A 17,560-nucleotide genomic window follows, 5' to 3' on the forward strand; every position below is an offset into this window, starting at 1 on the left:
GGAGAAAGAAATGTATCCCCCAACTGTCTCACTGACTTAATAAAACGTGTGTAGCCGGGCTCTTCCGGCCACCCTGCCAAGATTAACAAGCTGCTGTCTTCAAAATGATGGCTACAGAGCACCAGCCACTGAGAAGGCTGGAATCCTGCAGTCCCCAAGCACCAATTAAACTTATAAACCTATGACGATAGCACAGTATCTACTTAACACATTTTGTCACAATAAAGATGGCTTTCTATTCACCAACCGGGTCCTAACAGTTATTAGTTTCTTAATTCATCTCCTTCATCCAGGTACCTAAAAAAGACATCTCTACTGAGATACTGAGCAAATAAATGTTAACTGTAGTTAAACAAGCAAACAAGAGTAAATATACACACAAGTTCACAGTACACAGTAAAACAACAAAGGAAGTATTCTATTGGAACACACAAGCACTTACTTGTCTCTGCTGCCTTCTCACACTTGTGAAATCTATACAGCTAATGAAACAAGCTGCACAAAATTACCCTGCCCACTACAGAATGCAACATGCCTAAATTTAGATGTCACAAATGCTTCCCATGGCTAATGATCAAAGGCCACGAAATGGATATGGATGGATTCCAAAGGTCCTGACACAAAGACAAAGGGGGTTTCACATGTATTAATGGATAGAAGAGTTTCTGGTTCAGTATCATGCACCTTAATTTAAAATCAAACTCATTTCCTTAAAACCACATGTATGTAAGGTGAGTGACTGTGTTTTCAAATTTAGATATCCTTTACATTGTGTAGTTTCTAAAACTTTCTAAAGCATTTATTGCAAGACACTGACCTGGTTTGCCCAAGACGAAAACCCACCATAGCTTAGCTTACCCATGAGGGCCAGCACCTTACTTTAGGGCACTATTGTCCACGAAGCCTATGAGCACCCGCCTTGCCATAGCATGTGAACCCGGGTAGCAGATGGCTGGCAATCCAAGAACTGATGGCTTGTTTTAGGGTTATCTGAGGGTTGTCTCACTCTCATGCCATTTATTCATCATGAAATAAGGATTAGTTTTTAATGATGCAGCATGGGGCTGTATATTCACACAATGTTTAATTTTTTTGGGCAAATGAATCCCATTAGTCCATTCACAATATCATGCTTGGGCAATTTCTTTGTCTAGAAGATAGTATCACAGATGCTTAGTTTTACAGCTCTGAAAACTTTGAATTTATGTCTGCAGAGATCACATGCCTCTTCTTCACGACAAAAATATTATAAAATAAACAGAGTTGAACAAAAGATCTTAATCCCATTGTTCCTTTGCAAATCTATGCACACAGAAACAACACTTCACTTAAGTGCTAAGTTTCAAAAAATCAAATGAGCACAAGATTGTTGGGAGTGGAATAGATCTGCGCAAGAAGCGAAGTGTGAGCAGGGAGGGGCAAGCAGGAAAAATGAAAGTGAGCAGAGTCCTGCACAGTTCTGTGGCTCATTTTGCATATAAACTGAGGTATATCATATTATTCTTTCCCTGGAGGAAAAAACCTATAATGGCAGCAAGCCATAAAACAGACCCAGTTTGGGAATATTTTAATGACATTCCTTTACCTCTGGGTAAGGCAAGCATGCATGCCATTTATGTAGAAAATCATGATTTAAATATAGTCTCACTGACTAGTAATTTAACCTGCGATTTAAATCAAATCCCGCCTGGTGTAGAGTCACCCGATGAACTTCATGGCAGAATGTCCAACTGAACCTGAATCTTGTGATTGTAGCCCAGACAGTCCATCCATCGTCTTGCTGTTGTCCTCTCCCCACAAGTCCCCTGTTTTCTGGAGATTCTCACACAGACACAAGCTATTTTTTCAAAAGCAAACAGCCTTTATTCCCAACTATACAGAAATACTAAAAGCAGGCTTTCTCCAGAAACAGCGACTTTCTTGTCTTTGGCACCACCTGCTGGTGTATGTATCTCAACATAATAATATTGATTAGACACATGATATTTGATTATGGATCCATGAGGAAAGGCTATCCACAGATGGACAACAAATGATCCAAGGTACAAAGCTGATCTCCAAGAAAGCAGCATGACAGTTGCTTCACGCCGCTTGCTGACAAGCATTAACAGCTCCTGGAAGCTAGTTCTGTTGCAGGCTGGCTCGCCAGTGCCCCAGGAAACCTGTTCATAAGAATAAATGGCATGGGGTGGAGATCTGGGCTAGGGTGTAGAAAGGAATTTGTCATCCAGATTTAAATTTCCGCTCAAACAGCAGCAGCTGTTGCTTCCTATTTCTATTTCTTTCTTTTCTTGCAAGGCAGAACTGTCACGGGACCCACAGCAGAGTATCTATGCCTTGACCAACCACAGTGAAATAGTTGCATTGCAGTGTTCAAAAAGGAACTATATTTTGCATCTTCGGTGACACCCACTGTTTACTGGTTTAAGTCTTAAGGTTTTGCCACAATTAATTATGTTTTCTTAAAATACTGATGTTCCATTTTCTATTTTTAAAAACAGTAAAAAGAAGAAGAAAACCAATCAAATGTTTTAATACAGGAGCAGAGCAGCTAAGTAACTTGTTCTACAGTTGCAGTTCTGCAGGTCAAAGGCCTACAGAAAAGGAAGAAAACCATCGGAGAAGGGAAGAGAGGCCCTTCCCCAGGCAAGCTGTTCCAAAGCCTGTGAACGGTCACAGAGAGACTTGATGGTAGGACATCAAGAGGTGTGCGGGTGGGGGCAAGAGACGGGGAGAGACACTCTCCAGTTGTAAGCAGGCAGGCTCACATGAGAGGGCTGGGTATCCTGGCCCTATATATTTATTTAGGGTTTTCACAATAACATCTTCCTTCCTTCCTTACCTGCCACCCAAATCCACTGTACAACAGATTTTGCAGGGGGCTATAGAAGGAAGGTAGGAACAGAAAGTCCCATTCTGCTTGCTTGCATAATGTCAGAAATGTTTGCTTGCATTTAGCCATCATCATCATCTTTATAGTTTTCCACACCATCACCAAAGACAATCCCAGGCAGCATTCATAAAATTTTGAAACAACATAATGAACAGTAACATTAGACAGGCCTATAAAAACCTTAAAAAGTGCATACAACAAAAATCAATCTAAAATCAATTTAAACTGAATTTAGAATTTCAGCATTTCAAATTCTCCTCAAGAGCCAGTGTGGTGTAGTGGTTAAGAGCGTGGGACTGGGACTCAGACGACCTGGGTTCGAGTCCCCGCTCAGCCATGGAGCCAGCTGGGTGACTTTGGGCCAGTCACAGACTCTCAGCCCAACCTACCTCACAGGGTTGTTGTGGGGATAAGATGGAGGAGGAGAATGATGTAAGCTGCCTTGAGCCCTTTGTAGGAAAAGGGCAGGCTATAAATAAATTTAAAAAAAGATGCCTGAACATACAGGAGCATTTCAACATTTCAAAAAATAATTGAGACACAGCACTCATCCTGTCTTCTTGGAAAGCCATTCCAAAGTCAAGGTGCCACCACTGAGAAGGCGCCTCTCCTTTGCACATCCATGCTGTACTTCTCCAGGTGATGGTACTTTTGGCCCCATCCAAGGGCTGTTGGATATTAAGGCCCATATGAATGAACAGTATTAATGAACATCACCCTGCAGCCATTTGCCTGACCCTCTCTTAGCATATGAAACCAGTTACTCAGTGAGTTTTTATTCACCAGGAAATAGCTATTCTTCTCATGTACTTTTTTATCCAACCGATTATGGTTTGGTTGTTTTTCTGTTTCTTCGTTTTGCCTAAATAGTTTGGTAAAACATGGAAGTGGGTGGGAACCATTCATCTACTAATAAGGTTTTTAAATGGTAACACATTCTGGGTAGCCTGACACCAGAACTACTCAATCGACACTCAAATTTGCCCTTACTAACTTTAACTACTTCATGAGCCTTACCAATTTTCTGATCACCCTTTCACATTATTTTTAGCCCCATGACCTCATCGGAAAAGCCTCAGCACCACAACTGATATAGGACAACTGCTTGAAACCACAGCTGTTGCGGAGCCTGGAAGCTTCTCATTTTCATGGTGTGTGAATAAAATAAGTCCAAGTTGAACTGGGTGACTGATTATTTAAAAATCATTTCTTTCCTGCAAGCACAGCTTCTGAAAGTCCAAGGATGCTTTCCTCATTCTGTGCCTCTATAAAGGGAAATTTTTCATTACCCACTTGGGACATCATTGCTGCTTCATTCCCTGGATATCAGTTGCTGTGTTAGTGGTTTCTGTTACACAGCAACCAGTTTCTTCCTTTCAAGTTACAGAAATGATGGGGTGGGGTGGGGTGGGGTGGGGTGGGGTGGGGGGAAAGCTGCCTACATTTCACCAAGAACTACTTCTTCTGGCTCAGGAGGAGCCATTCCAAAGTCCTAAGAGGGTCACTGCACTCTGCTACTAGCAGTTCAAGGCAGCACTACTTACTCAGAATACATGGCAAGAGGTTCTATTGGATCAGCAAAAAACCCTCAGGGGGTAAGTCTGAGAGAGAACACTCAGGGTTGAGGTACGATTAGAATCCCAGGAGGGCTTAAGAAAAAGCACAGTGCCACTTGCAGGTGTCAGTGCGGCTCTTTCCCACTATCTGGCAAACACCAAACGGGAGGGATGTGTGAAAGCTTCGCCACTGCAGTCCTTTTGACACGCTGACAGGAAATCTAAAACCTTGGAGCAACTCTGCTTGGGAGGATCCACTTCAAGCACATTGCTTGAAGGAGTCACACAATGATTTCCCGCACCTCCCAAGTAAACTTAGGCAGGAAGCAGGCTTGCCACCGGAATCCAAAGAGGGATTCGATACATGACAGCAGTGAAGAAGCAGGACAGAGTATTCATACACGGCTCTGCGCCTTTTCATTTAAGGAGCACGTTGAAGGAAAGCACTAGTTTGAAGAACCACAACTGGAGAGGGATCACTGTCTTCCACTGGCATGGCTGTACTGCAGCCTGCAAATACACACCGAAGCATGGTCACATAGTCACACTCTGGTCCCCTACCCGCTCCCGAACCCTTCCCTCTTCCATCAGCTGCCTGAGGACTGTGTCTGTGGCAGTAATGTGTCTCAGACCAGAAGCAGGGAAAGGTGTGTAGACTGACAAGTTTTTACCTCAGCTGCTCACCTGTGGACAAGTGGCAATTCGCATGGCTCTGCTAACCTGCCTTTCCCCAAGCTACTAACAGATTACTCACATCAAGCCAACATCATGCCCAAAGCACAAGCGAAACGGAAGCAAAGAGGAGTTGTGACAAAAAAGGGCTTCCAGCACAAGGGATAAATTTAGTTAAGCATGCCAGTATGGTCAGCTGTGCCACACAAAAAATTCACCACCACAAGAGTTAGTGTACACTTACTTACAGCATCCCTTTAAAATATCTGCGAGATCCCGCCCTAAAGGCCATGGTATTTTAGTAATTCCTGGGCATGTACAGGCACACAGAACTATGTGCTGAATGATGCAAGACAGAATCCATTCTGTCTTTAACCGATAGTTGTGATGCACAACATAGTGCATGGAAATACAATACAGAAGAGATTGTGAGGAAAGAGTTTAGAATCTCATATTTCAAACAGGAATTTTAAAGTCCAGCTGAAATTGGAACACTGCCCCAACCTTGAGGATTTTCCATTTGTACAAAAATTGCATGGTTAAGAGGAACCTAGTTTTACTGTAGGAACATCTCACACAAAATAAGGAAGCATCCTGGAACACACAAATATCCTCACCAACCTGATTTCTAGGTGTGCAGGTACTGCTCAGCAACTGATGCTTACCCAGCGTTTTGTGTGCTAAGCCTGTGAACAAACAGCACAGAAGAAGAGATTCTGCAGGCGAGACAAAACTGCAGAGTTAAACTGGGAATGAAAAGCTGTATTTATTTCTTACTTGTCTAAACAACTGTGATTAACCCATGCTCTGTTGTTGGATTAACTGCTTGATTGTTCAGTGCTTAATCAGCCCGGATTCAGACAATGTGCTCAGCAACCTGTGCCAGTCACTTTTGAGTTGCTGAGCCAAAGCAGAAGAGGCAAGCATGCTGCCCACTTTCCCTGCGCATCGTTACATGCTAAGTGACTGAAGGCAGGGCCTTCTCAGTGGTGGAACAACTTTGGAAGTTTCTTTCCAGAGAAAACATCACCTTAAGGACTAACAAATTTACAATGGCATCAACTTTCATCTTATTAGTCTTTGATGTGCCATAGGATTGTTATTTTTGCTACAACAGAGAAATGTAGCTTACCACTCTGAAAACTCTCCCCAGGGAAAGTCACCTAGCAACAAGTTGGATATCTTTTTTGCATCCGATGAAAGCCTTTTCCTGCATTAAAGGGTCTTTTTTGACCTGCTGTTATTAATTCTGTCTTCAGTTGTGTTGTTAACATTTGTACAAACTCTGAGAATCCTTCCTGAATAAACGAGTGATTGATGAATTAAAACAAACAACAGTATTTTGTTGAAAATTAACAAAAACACCAGAGGTGTGAGTCTTATATATGGAATAAGCATTAACTGGCTGGCCTATCTTATCATCTATGCTAGTTAATGAAACTTTTGGGAGGTGTTGTCTGGAATTCATAATTTTGGGGCTGAGTGGCACAGGTATGCTGATGACACCCAACCCTGTTCCTTCTTTCCATCTAAATCCAGGAAGGTGTCCTGGTGCCTGATGTCACTAAAGGAAAGGATAAGGGGAAGTGAATTGAAGCTTAATTCAGAAAAGACAGAGGCATTCCTTGTTGAAAACCAGATCAGGGAATAGGGATGCCACCTGTGCTAAGAGGGATTATCCTCCCCCTTAAGATTTAGGCTCGCAATGGAGTTCTACTCCTGCACTTAGCCTTGAATCTGAATGCCCAGGTTTCAGCAGTAGGAAGGATTAGCATAGCCGATGATGGTGTTCCTACAGAATCTCACTACATTCACATCCTGTTTACAGTATTGTAAGTGCTGGACATGACTCTGCCACCTTTGAAAAGCTTCTGATGCTTCAGAAGCATCAGCTGGCCCAGAATGAGAGGGAATTTCAGATGACATTCCAAGCCTTGGCACTCCCTACCAAAGGAGGCCAGGTTCACTTGCTCTCCACTCTCCTTCTCCTGCCAAGTGAGGTCTGCTTTATCCAAGAAAGGGATGTGGATCTATCAGGTTAGATGTTGCTTTTATTCTGTAATAATATGCTTGCATCATTTTTACGTATGGTGTTAGTGTTTAACCAATTTTAATTGTCCTGTAAATGTCCTTGAGTGCCAAGTTTTGATAGAAAGGCAGGGTATAGATCTGCAGATTAAAGAAATGAGTGAAAATAGCAGTGTGGATGTTCTGAAACACCTATTTTTCTGGCACACGTGGCCAGGCAAGTAGTTGCCCCCAGTTCTCAATGCAAGAAAAACGGTTAATGCTGATGCTGCATATATCTGGCCTACCTCAAGGTTTTCAGGGTAAGACTTGATGTGGTTGCTTCCTCCGCACCTCGAACACTTCGTTGTTCGCCTGATGCTTCCAGCAGGTTCGGGCTCAGTTCCTCTCTTACAACATCCACTGGTTGCCAACTGCGTTTAAATGGTGATCCGGCTGCAGTTTTAATAGAAACAGCATCAAAACAAACTGAAAGTTTATTTTAGAATGGATGCAGATATAGCGCAAGCTGACGCTGCCTTATATTTCATGACTTCTGAGTAAACTTGTAATAAATAAGAAATACTACCAAGTCTCGGGGGCGATGCTTCGGCTACCAGGCTCCGTCACCATGGCAACAGGACGAAGATCAGTCCCGGGGGGGGTCGCCCCTTCCTCCCCTGCTCTCTTACCGCCGATCCCCCGCCCCGACCCGTCCCCTCGGCTTCAGGTGCGCCAGATCGGAAGGTTCAAGTACCGCTTTCTTAGAGCGCGCTGGGCACGGTCCAGCGCGGCCCTCACAACGCCGGCTAGGCCGCGTCTCTATGGCAACACCGTCAGGCGTGCGTTCAAACACTCGCGCCCACCCGGCGCGCCTCCTTGCATCACCACAGCTGCCCAATAGGACGCCGAGCTGAAGGGGCGGGGCTTATGTGGCCAATTGGGAAGGCAAAGCGAAGGCGGGAAGGAGGCGTCCGAAAGGCGGCCGTACGCCTCCCTTCGCTCCTCTCTAATGGTGAAACACCTGCCCATCAGAACGCGTAGTCCAATCATATTTCAATCAATTTCAATCAATTGCCTCGGCGGTCGGCCCTGTAGCTCCGCGACAAAACGTCCCCCATCCGCTGCCCAGTAGCTGGCTCCGATTGGACCTAGTCGATGACGCTATGATTGGCAGGCATTCAGGCCAATCGAGGCCCGAGCCCCGCGCAGGAAGGGTGCCGCGGGGCTTTGGGCGGCCTTGCTTAGGGGGAGGCGGCGGGGTTCTTTCTTTACTCGCGAGGAAGCCCATTGACGCCCGCTGAACTGACTGCCCAAGTAGGTGCTGGGAGGCGATGCCTTGCAGGCCGCCTTAGGGAGGTTGCGTCGCGTTCAGGTGGCGTTTGTTCAGCCGCAAAGGATTTAACAATGGCTTGTGATTATTAGCAATTTATTTTTATTATGCAGGACTAATAATGCTTGTTAATAAGCACTGCATAGTAATAATGCACTATTAATAATTGCATTAGTTAAATGGTTGATGGCAGTGCTGCGGTCAAAATGCCGCTCCATCCATAGTGCTTAGGTTTGCCGTTTGGCTACAGCGGAGCAGTAGGGGAGGCCCTGGGAGCGGCGCGGATGGACGGAGACCCCCCGGGCAGCTGAAGGGGCGAGGGGCGTTGGAGGGGCCGCTGTTAGAGGGGAAAAACCCGCCTCGCTGTTCCCGGCTGGGGATGATGGGCGTTGCAGTCCAGCGCATCCGGAGGGGTCCCCAGGCTGGGCAAGGCAGGCGTCAGTCGGCGTTTCCCGCCGGAGCAATGCTGGATTTCTGGGCGAGCGGGTTCCAGGCGGCGTGCAAGCACCGGGGGTGCCAGTTCCGCGTGGGGCGCCTGCGTGGCCCCGGGGGGCTGCACAACGTGCGACGCGGAGGGGCGGCCGAGGTAGTTTTCTGCAGCAAGTGTCAGCATCCCGGAATCTCAGTTTGAGAAGAGGGAATAAAACGCGGGTTCGTGGGAAAGACCAGGCGTCCAGACCATCTGAGGCTTTATTGTTTCACCCCCAGGTTCCCGCAGTACTCAGGATAATGCGTGCATTACCGGGCAGGCAGAGGGGGACTCTGCTGCAAAGCTTCAACACCATTGCAGGGCATTTATGGGTACACAGGTACAGGGCAACTGATGACAGAATGCAGAGATTACAGTAAGATGCTGAGGTCACCACATACAGAACAGATAAAGGAATGTCAGTCAATCACACAGTAACAATGAGATTACAATATTTCTAATTGCCTGTATTGACACTTTAGTTGAGTAACTTGAACCCATCTCCAGGTCTGCTCAGACATGCAAATTCAAGCCACTAGAAACTATTCATGATAAGCTCAAACCCCTATCTGGACTCTAAACCTTCTGCATGATCAGGGCACATGAAGCCCTCTGGGCTATCAAAAGATTATTGTAAACTGAATTCCGACAATGACTATTTACAGTGTATATTTGGGCTATAATGGCCTGTAGCCCACAGCTAAAGGTGAGAGAAAGGAGCGGGGGAATGCCATTTTAAACAGTGACAGCTTGGTTTTGAGAAGGAAGGCAGGATTTGATCCCACAGTGCAAAGGCAGGCAGGAGTAATGCTTTTCAGACAGGATTTATCCAAATTTTCCCAACACAAGCAAGGTGCGGTGCCACCCTGTTCAGACAGTTACCGGCCCAGCAGTGGCAGCTGAAGGCCAAGCTTTGGCATAGCCTAAGATTTCATGAGAGCCCCTCACTGGATGCATGACGTGCGGCATTAGTGGACAAGGCCTGTCCGTGCATCAGCAGGCTCTGCGGGAAAAGATCTGAAAGCAGCGGCATTGCATGGCTGCGAGATGCAGGAATCACGCAGGTGCACGGACGTCTTTAAAATCAGCAACCCGTTGGAGCAGCGGCCTGTGTCTTGCGTCTTGCCCTGAACAAGGCTTGGACCCAGTGCCTTACGGGCCCCTTCCAACTCTACTGCGCTGGGATGCTATTTTTATTCTAGCCACATGGCCTAAGGGTGGCTGTATGAGTGACCCAGATGTGAAAAGCTGTGTTTTAGTTATTCTTCAAATAACAGGAACACCTCCGGCATCTCCCTGTGTAGGAGGAGATGATGTACACCAGCCGTTTTCAACCACCAGTCATGGACCAGTGCTGGTCTGTGGGAGATTTCCTGCTGGTCCACAGGGAGCTGCATCCTGCTCCCTACAGACCGGCGTGGGGGCTGGCTGTGCTCCACCACCTCTTCCTTGGCTGGCATCGCATTCATGGGGAGGGGCGCCGGGGCCACCGGGGGAGCCAGGGAGGGGAGAGACGGCTGGCTGGGAGCCATGCTGTGCCGATCTCAGTATTTTGTTCTTTTGTTGGCATTTTTTGTTGCTCGGTTTCTGATTGTTTTGAAGATGTTTTATTTTTGGTATTGTGTTAGAAACTAATACACAGAACAATGTACTGTGTGTGTGGTGCTTTTTGTTTCTGCCTCAGCTGTCCCAGAGGTGGTTTTCCTGTTTTCACCGGTCCCCAACTGTGGAAAGGTGGAGAACCACTGATGTATTTGTTGTTGTTAGTTGCGAAGTTGCGTCAAACCCATCGCGACCCCATGGACAGCATTCCTCCAGGCCTTCCTGTCCTCCACCGTCCCCGGAGTCCACCCAAGCCCACACCCACCGCCCCAGTGACCCCTTCCATCCACCTCATCCTCTGCCGTCCCCGTCTCCTTTTGCTGTCAATCGTTCCCAGCATGAGGCTCTTCTCCAGGGAGTCCTTCCTCTTCTCATTAGGTGGCCAAAGTACCTGAGTTTCATCTTCAGGATCTGGCCTTCTAAGGAGCAGTCAGGGTTGATCTCCTCTAGGACTGACCAGTTTGATCGCCCTGCAGTCCAAGGGACTCGTCGGAGTCTCCTCCAGCACCACAATTCAAAGGCCTCAATTCTTCGGCGCTCAGCCTTCCTTATGGTCCAGCTTTCCCAGCCATCCACTGCAACTGGGGAAACCATCGCCTTGACTATGCGCACTTTCACCAGTCCCCAACTGTGGAAAGGTGGAAAACCACTGATTAGTTAACTTAGCACCTAAATCATGTTAGTTTGCAGCTGTGGGGCCACAGTTTTTAGGGTTGTTTTGTGTTTTGGATTCCCACATCCAAAGTTAGAGATGGCGCTCAGACCTGGGAATTGGAGCTCTGCCCCTTGCAGCCAAGGAGATCTGGGTGAAAAGGCGCATTTCAGAGGGAAGGGAGACGGAAGAAGCCTATCCAAAATGCCATCACTAGAGGGCTGAAAAGAGCCATCCAGTGGAAATGCAGAGCAGGAAAAGCAGTGCTGGGCTGGAGGAGCTTTGGGCGCCTCTCCATAGAATTGCACCATAAATAGAATGTTTTGCAAAGGCTGCTTGATGGTGGTGTTGCTGCTTTCTGTTTTGCTTCTCGCTGATCGATTGCCTGGCTAAACTGCCTTCCCCCACTGCTTCCAGCCTCAGAAAGACAAATACAAACTGTCCAGAACATCTGCTGGTAACAGTCCACAGGTCTGATCTCTTGACTTCCCAGAGCTAAGGATGGGTTTTTATAATGTGGTATATTTGAGATGGTATTTTAGTGGGTTGTTGTGAACTGCCCAGAGAGCTTTGGCTTTTAGGCAGTATAGAAGTTAAATTATATTGTTAATTATATTGTTTTAATATTTATTTTTTAATTTTCCGATTTATATCCTGCCTTTTTTCTCAAAGGGCTCAAGGCAGCTTACATCATTCTCCTCCTCCATCTTTTCCCCACAACAACAACCCTGCGAGGTAGGTTGGGCTGAGAGTCTGTGACTGGCCCAAAGCCACCCAGTTGGCTCCATGGCTGAGCAGGGACTAGAACCCGGATCGTCTGAGTCCCAGTCCCATGCTCTTAACCACTACACCACACTGGCTCTCCGTATCTGATGTTTTATTATCGTATTATTGTAATATTTTAAATTTTTGTAAGCTGTCCTGAGCCATTTGTCGGAATGTTTGTTTAAATTAAAAAAATTAAATTAAATACCTAAATATATAAATGGGTAGTCAGTTACTGGACAGAGCAGTTTCCCTGCATGACACGCGAAGGAAATGCATTCTATGCCTGTAGAGAAAAAATATTCAAAATTTTAGGACTTAGCAAATTGCAGAGTTCAATTAGGTAGCAGCATTCTCCAGCCTTGTATCTTTCAGACATGTTTGGACTGCAACACCCAGAATTCCCAGTCAGTGGCCCTGCTGGATGGGAACTCAGGGAGTTGAAGGCCACCAGGTTGCGGAAGGCTGAGTTGGAGTACCTAAATGCAGGAACATAAAAGATCAGCCAGGAGGGAAGCAGGAATGATCCTGATACGGACATATGATGGCAGCTTCAGAACCAAATGCTGGATCAGACTCCTTCCTGTAATCGCTTGCCAGTTGCAGCCCCCCAGTGCAAAATCCAGATTTAACAGTATATGTGACCTTCGTACCCCTGGCTGTATGGCTACATTCCAGTCCCTTCCATTCACTTCATTTGGTAGTTGTTGATCTTGTGTCTCCATTGGTTACCAGAGACTTCAACAAAGGCCACCCCATTCCATTTTGTACAACTTGTCCAGAAATCTAAAACGGCAGCTTGTGAAGTGGACATTTGCTCATATGCGGTACCTTGGTTACATCATTTGTGCTTTCTAGGTGCTGGGATGTTGCTGTTCTCTACATCTTTTGCTCCTTACACTTTACAAGAACAGTCCTGAAATGTGGGAACATGTTTTGGCTTTCAGAAGTCATTTGTCTGTGGTCATCTTGGAGAGCGGTGCCAGGAGAGGAAGGCAAACGTTTTTACAAAATTATCACTTGTTAAATTTCTTAACTGACCTATTCCCTATCACTGTCACCTGTACCTGCACTGAATTCTGATGAGCCAAGTGGTCATGGAGCAGGGCTATAAAATAAAATAAAAGAAAAGAAAAGAAAAAAGAAAAAAGGGCCAGCCTCTGTAACGTGTCTGCAATATGGCCTCCTTGTATATTGGACCATGAGCTGTGTAAATGTGCATGTACAGTTACAGTGTGAGTGTTACACATTTGTATTTTCTTTGCTTATGGAGGCTAGACAATAAAAAGTTTTGTTACAGATGCTTAGCTCATTCCACTAACATGAATGATGGTTGTGCTTGTGTAACTAGTGCCATGAGAACGTCCCTTGAAAGACTCGTGGGAAACTCGGCTGCTGCTGGGCAGGCGCTGGAGGTCATTTCTCCAGTGCGACACCATTGATGTTAATGGCGATATGGTGTTGGTTACTATCCTGGGACACTTTAAAAAAGACTCAAGGCTATTCACTATAAAAATAAAATGCAGAATGCTTAAAACAGCGAAAAGGATGATATATTAAAATTTGCTTGTCGCTAGGCACGAAGTCGCATCCGACCCATTGCAACCCCATGGACGACATTCCAATATTAAATTGGAATATTAAAATAAACCACACCAGAAAACAACTTAAACATCACTGACTCTCAAGCAATCGGACCAAAGCACTAAACAGCACATCATGTGCCCAAGAACGAGCAAAAGTCTGGTGCGGGCAAGATGAGGATATTGATGGCAGGCAGAGCGTGCTGGAAAGAGCACTCTGTAAGGGGCCACCACTACGAAGACCATCCCCCTTGTCACCCTCTTCTCCCCCCCCCCCCCGGTAAAGAAAGAAATGCCTTCCTCTTCCTCCAGCAACCGAAGCCTCTAACTCAGCGGATCCTGTCTAGTTTTGGCAGAGAGGCACAGATCAGCCAGGCACTTTCATGCTGCCCGCTCGACCCCTACTCTGTGTGGCGGAGATTTTACTTCTGCTGAAAAACTGGGGTGGCTTTGCAAGCGCCTCTGCTCTGCACTGCCTCAGGCACAGACTTGCTCCCAAAAAGATTCCACATCCTGAAAGCTATAAATGTAGATTTAATATGCTTGTATTTAGTTTAAACCAAGCAATTTTTTAAAAAAAAGAAATATGAGTGTTTTAACAAAACTTTTGTGTCTGGTGTTACTGAGAGAAAAACAGGTAAATGGTGTTTTTCTGTTCGTGTACCTATATGTCCTGATGAAAAGACTTCATATACTTGCTTAGTATTTTTTTTAAATCCACTTTTAGGATCAAACGTTCACTTGGTGGCTTTAGATGGGTGTTTTGTTAATTTCCCAGAGAGCTTTGGCTGTTGGGTGGTATAGAAATTAAATATATAATCAATAACTAATAAAAATGCAGAACCAATGCAGTCCTGTACATGTCTCCTCCAAAGAATTGCATTCAGTGGGACTTACTCTTGAGTAAATGTATACGAGGTTGCCTCTCCTGTCTGATAAATCTCTTTTTTTTCCTGCTTATCAGGCGACACCCTGTCTCAGCTCATTTACACTTTTCTCTCCATGCATGGTCCAAATGTGCAGGATTCAGTCCAGTTCGTGCTTTGCTCTTTTATATATTGCAACAACTTTTGGGCAGGTCAGAGTTGGGCCTGTGGCAGGTCAGCCTTCCCAGCGCGGTTGTGTTGGACCGCAGGCCAAGCCTTCCAGTCCAATCTAACTGGCGGGCGCCAGGCTGGGGAAGGCTGGCTTAGGTGGACTGAAAGATGGGTGAAAACAGGTACATACCTGCCCTGGGGCCCTGGATCACGGCACCCCGGCAGAAAATAGCCCTGTTGGCTGTGGAATGAATGGTTTCATCGGAACCCAGCGTGATCAGCCTGTGATATTTTGGTATGGGAAGCAAAAAGAAAAACGCCCAAATTCCATTCCCCTCTCCCGTTCTGGAAGGGATCCAGTAAAAGCTTCACTGAACAGTAGTGCTCCCGTCCACGTCCCGTTAATTCAGTGCTGTTTGCATGGGGAAATGTCTTGGCCGGTGGTGCCCTGCAGGTCCAGAACGCCAGAAGCTGCCTCCCACCGAGCCAGACTCTTGCTCCGGCTCAGTCTTGCTGGCACCGACGGGCAGCAGCGTCTTTCCGGGGTTTCAGGCCGAGCAGGTGCTCTCCTGACAAGCCCTGCCCTCTGCCCCCACCAGCTGTCTCTGTCCTCCACCCCGCCACCCATCATCCACCCAGCCTTACTTTGGAGCAGCCTTTCCCCACCTCAGCGGCTAACACCACTCTCCCGTTTGTTCCGGGTAGGACAGCCATGACCTTAAGAGCATGTGGCCTGATTATCTTCAGGAGGCTGCAGGAGGCACGGTCTACTTCTGCTCTTGGGAACAATGTTGAGTACCTCCTTCTGCAGACATCCTATGGGACTCATCACTGGACCCCTCCAAAAGGTGCCTACTTGGGGGAATTGCTGTTGCGTTCACTTTATGCACGGAACTTCTCAGTCAGGTCCCCGGATCAAAGGATTCTAGTCCATTTGCAACAGGTTCTTCAACGGACCGATTTCTTAGAGGCTGGACTCCTCAGAGGCCTTCCATGGCAGTCCCTCTGGTACTCATACCCTAGATGCGAAATAAATCACATTCTCTACCCCGGCCCATTTCCAGTCCCCCCCATGTCCTTTTTTCTGTTATCTCCCCTACGCTGGGTTACATCAACCTTCCCGAATTATATCAACCTCCCTGGTACCCTCCAGGCGTGTTGGATTACAGCCCCCATCATCCTCAGTGTGTGGTTGCTTTATCACAGATGAGCTTCTTCGGCTCGTCTTTCCGTCCAGCAGGCTGGGTTTCCAGCTTCCCTTCTGCTGCCTGAGCTTTTCTTAGGCCTCATGTGGTCCGCTGTGTTTATATTCCTGTCGGAATATATTAGTGAGAAAGCCACGTCTGACTTTTCTCAGGGAAAGCTAAAGCTGACATGAGACTCAGTTATATTTATACCTGGCTTACAGTGGGATCTTTGCAGGGGAAATCATGATGAGGCTGGTGGAGGGTTGTAGAGAATAAACTTTGCCTGCCTGGATGTACATACTTCTCGTGCCCAGATCACTTTGCATTTTTCCCAGTGGTAATTATTTACAGAACTTAAACATTACTGGTAGATGTTTAAACTGTAGGGGCCGCAGCCCTATGCATGTTTAGACAGAAGAAAGTTCTTCAGTGCCCAGCCAGCCAAGCTTTCCTTTCCCAACTGGTGCCCTCCAGGTGTTTTGAACTAGAGCGCCCAGCATTCACTGCTTCCTCCCTTGTGCCGTGATGACCTCTGAGATACATCAAGGACACACACGCATAAAGATGCCACTGGCGTGTCTGGCTCAGGCAGTCACAGTGTCCTGCATGGCTGCGCTTTGCTTTGTGAGCTTTTGAGCATCTCCCTTTTCGTGTTATTCCTGTACGGTGACTACGTGGCTCACCCTTTAGGACTGGGCGCTCTAGAGCTCTGAAGGTACTGAAGACACCATAAAATGCAGCCAGTTCTGGCACGAAGGGTGGCAAACATGAGCTAACCGCAAGAGAGTTTTTCTTTCCATTTGTCTGCCAACAGGCAAGACACTCGCTAGTGAGATGCAGAAAGTGCAAAGGTGCGGCACTTTTATTTTTAAATTTCCTCAAGCCTGCATTTTCTCTTCTTTCGTCAGGTCATGTTGATCCTGGGGAAGACGATCTGCAAACAGCTCTCCGGGAGACACAGGAGGAAGCTGGGCTGGAGCCCTCTCAGTTCACAATCATCGATGGGTTTAAGAAGGAACTGAATTACGTTGTGAAAGGCAAGCCCAAAACAGTCATCTACTGGCTGGCTGAAATGAAGGACCACAGCACGGAGATCAAGCTCTCGCCGGAGCACCAGGCCTTTCGCTGGCTGACCCTCCCCGAGGCCTGCAGGCTTTCGGGGTACGAGGATATGCAGGCTGCCCTGAAGGAGGCGCATCAGTTTCTCGGCTGCAAAGCCTGAACGCCCTGTGCGCACGCGGGAATCCTGGCTGCTTGTTCCGTAAAAATAAAAGGGAGTATGGGACAAGGATGGACTGTAATGCTACTGAGCTACTTGATTTTTGTAAACGCCTTACTTGGCTCCTGAAAGGTGGTGTAAAAGTACAATAAAGAAATGTGTACGACTTGCACGCGTCTTCCTGTGTATTCTTCGGGACATAAAGCATAATCTGAATTGAAACTGGCCACAAGTGGATTTTTGTTTACTGCCAATCGCTTCGCTGTGGGCTTAGGCAGAGATATTGGCAAATCAGGGTCCGGATTTGGTTCATAATTAGGCAGCCCTTTGATGTACAGGTTTATCACTCATCTTCTGCCACAGTTGTGAAACCAAAGCTCTTAGTTCAGAGGGGAGATGCACTATTTCTGTTGAGAACTTCCCAGAGGCAGCTGGTTGATGGTTGTTGGAAACGGATTGCTGGTCTCTAAAACTTTCGGACTGGTCAAGCAAAGCAGTTCCTGTGCATTTGCACAGGGTATTCACGACACCAGAAAGGTACTGTGGTGTTTACACCTTGTGGGCTTCCAGGGTTTTGGAACATGT

General features: G+C 46.6%; 2 protein-coding genes across 7 annotated transcripts in view; both read left to right on the plus strand.

Annotated features, from left to right (window-relative positions):
* Positions 1-4,073, plus strand: part of UBAP1 (ubiquitin associated protein 1) — a 63,869-nt gene extending 59,796 nt beyond the window's left edge. Inside the window, exons 7-8 of one of the 5 annotated variants that reach the window (XM_044443824.1) lie at positions 2,572-2,691; positions 3,945-4,073. In XM_044443824.1, the coding sequence (XP_044299759.1) occupies positions 2,572-2,691; positions 3,945-3,989 (165 nt within the window). In that variant the 3' untranslated portion in view covers positions 3,990-4,073. Of the gene's footprint in view, positions 1-2,501; positions 2,692-3,944 lie in introns of those variants that run through there. The other 4 variants (XM_044443828.1, XM_044443826.1, XM_044443827.1 and 1 more) reach the window with 4 other exon arrangements.
* A 4,281-nt stretch (positions 4,074-8,354) lies between these two features.
* On the plus strand, positions 8,355-17,147 carry NUDT2 (nudix hydrolase 2). Of its 2 annotated transcripts, none has more exons than XM_044444077.1 (3): positions 8,355-8,445; positions 15,275-15,417; positions 16,665-17,147. In XM_044444077.1, exons 2-3 carry the CDS (start codon positions 15,282-15,284, stop codon positions 16,976-16,978), a joined length of 450 nt encoding a protein of 149 aa, XP_044300012.1. In that variant the 5' UTR covers positions 8,355-8,445; positions 15,275-15,281; the 3' UTR covers positions 16,979-17,147. The 2 variants fall into 2 exon arrangements, with proteins under 2 accessions (XP_044300012.1, XP_044300011.1); XM_044444076.1 differs by lacking the exon at positions 8,355-8,445 and adding an exon at positions 9,104-9,270.
* Positions 17,148-17,560: the final 413 nt, after the last annotated feature.

This window comes from Varanus komodoensis, unplaced genomic scaffold (genome assembly GCF_004798865.1).
Source record: "Varanus komodoensis strain SLA01 unplaced genomic scaffold, ASM479886v1 scaffold43, whole genome shotgun sequence".
In the NCBI taxonomy this organism is placed as follows: Eukaryota; Metazoa; Chordata; class Lepidosauria; order Squamata; family Varanidae; genus Varanus; species Varanus komodoensis.

Excerpts from the sequence above, each read along its gene's own strand:
- NUDT2 (XM_044444076.1), top strand. The coding sequence starts at position 9,191 with ATGCGTGCATTACCGGGCAGGCAGAGGGGGACTCTGCTGCAAAGCTTC. Across the intron at positions 9,271-15,274 it reads GGGCATTTATGGGTACACAG|GACAGCCATGACCTTAAGAG; the intron begins GTACAGGGCAAC and ends TGTTCCGGGTAG. Across the intron at positions 15,418-16,664 it reads TCACTGGACCCCTCCAAAAG|GTCATGTTGATCCTGGGGAA; the intron begins GTGCCTACTTGG and ends TTCTTTCGTCAG.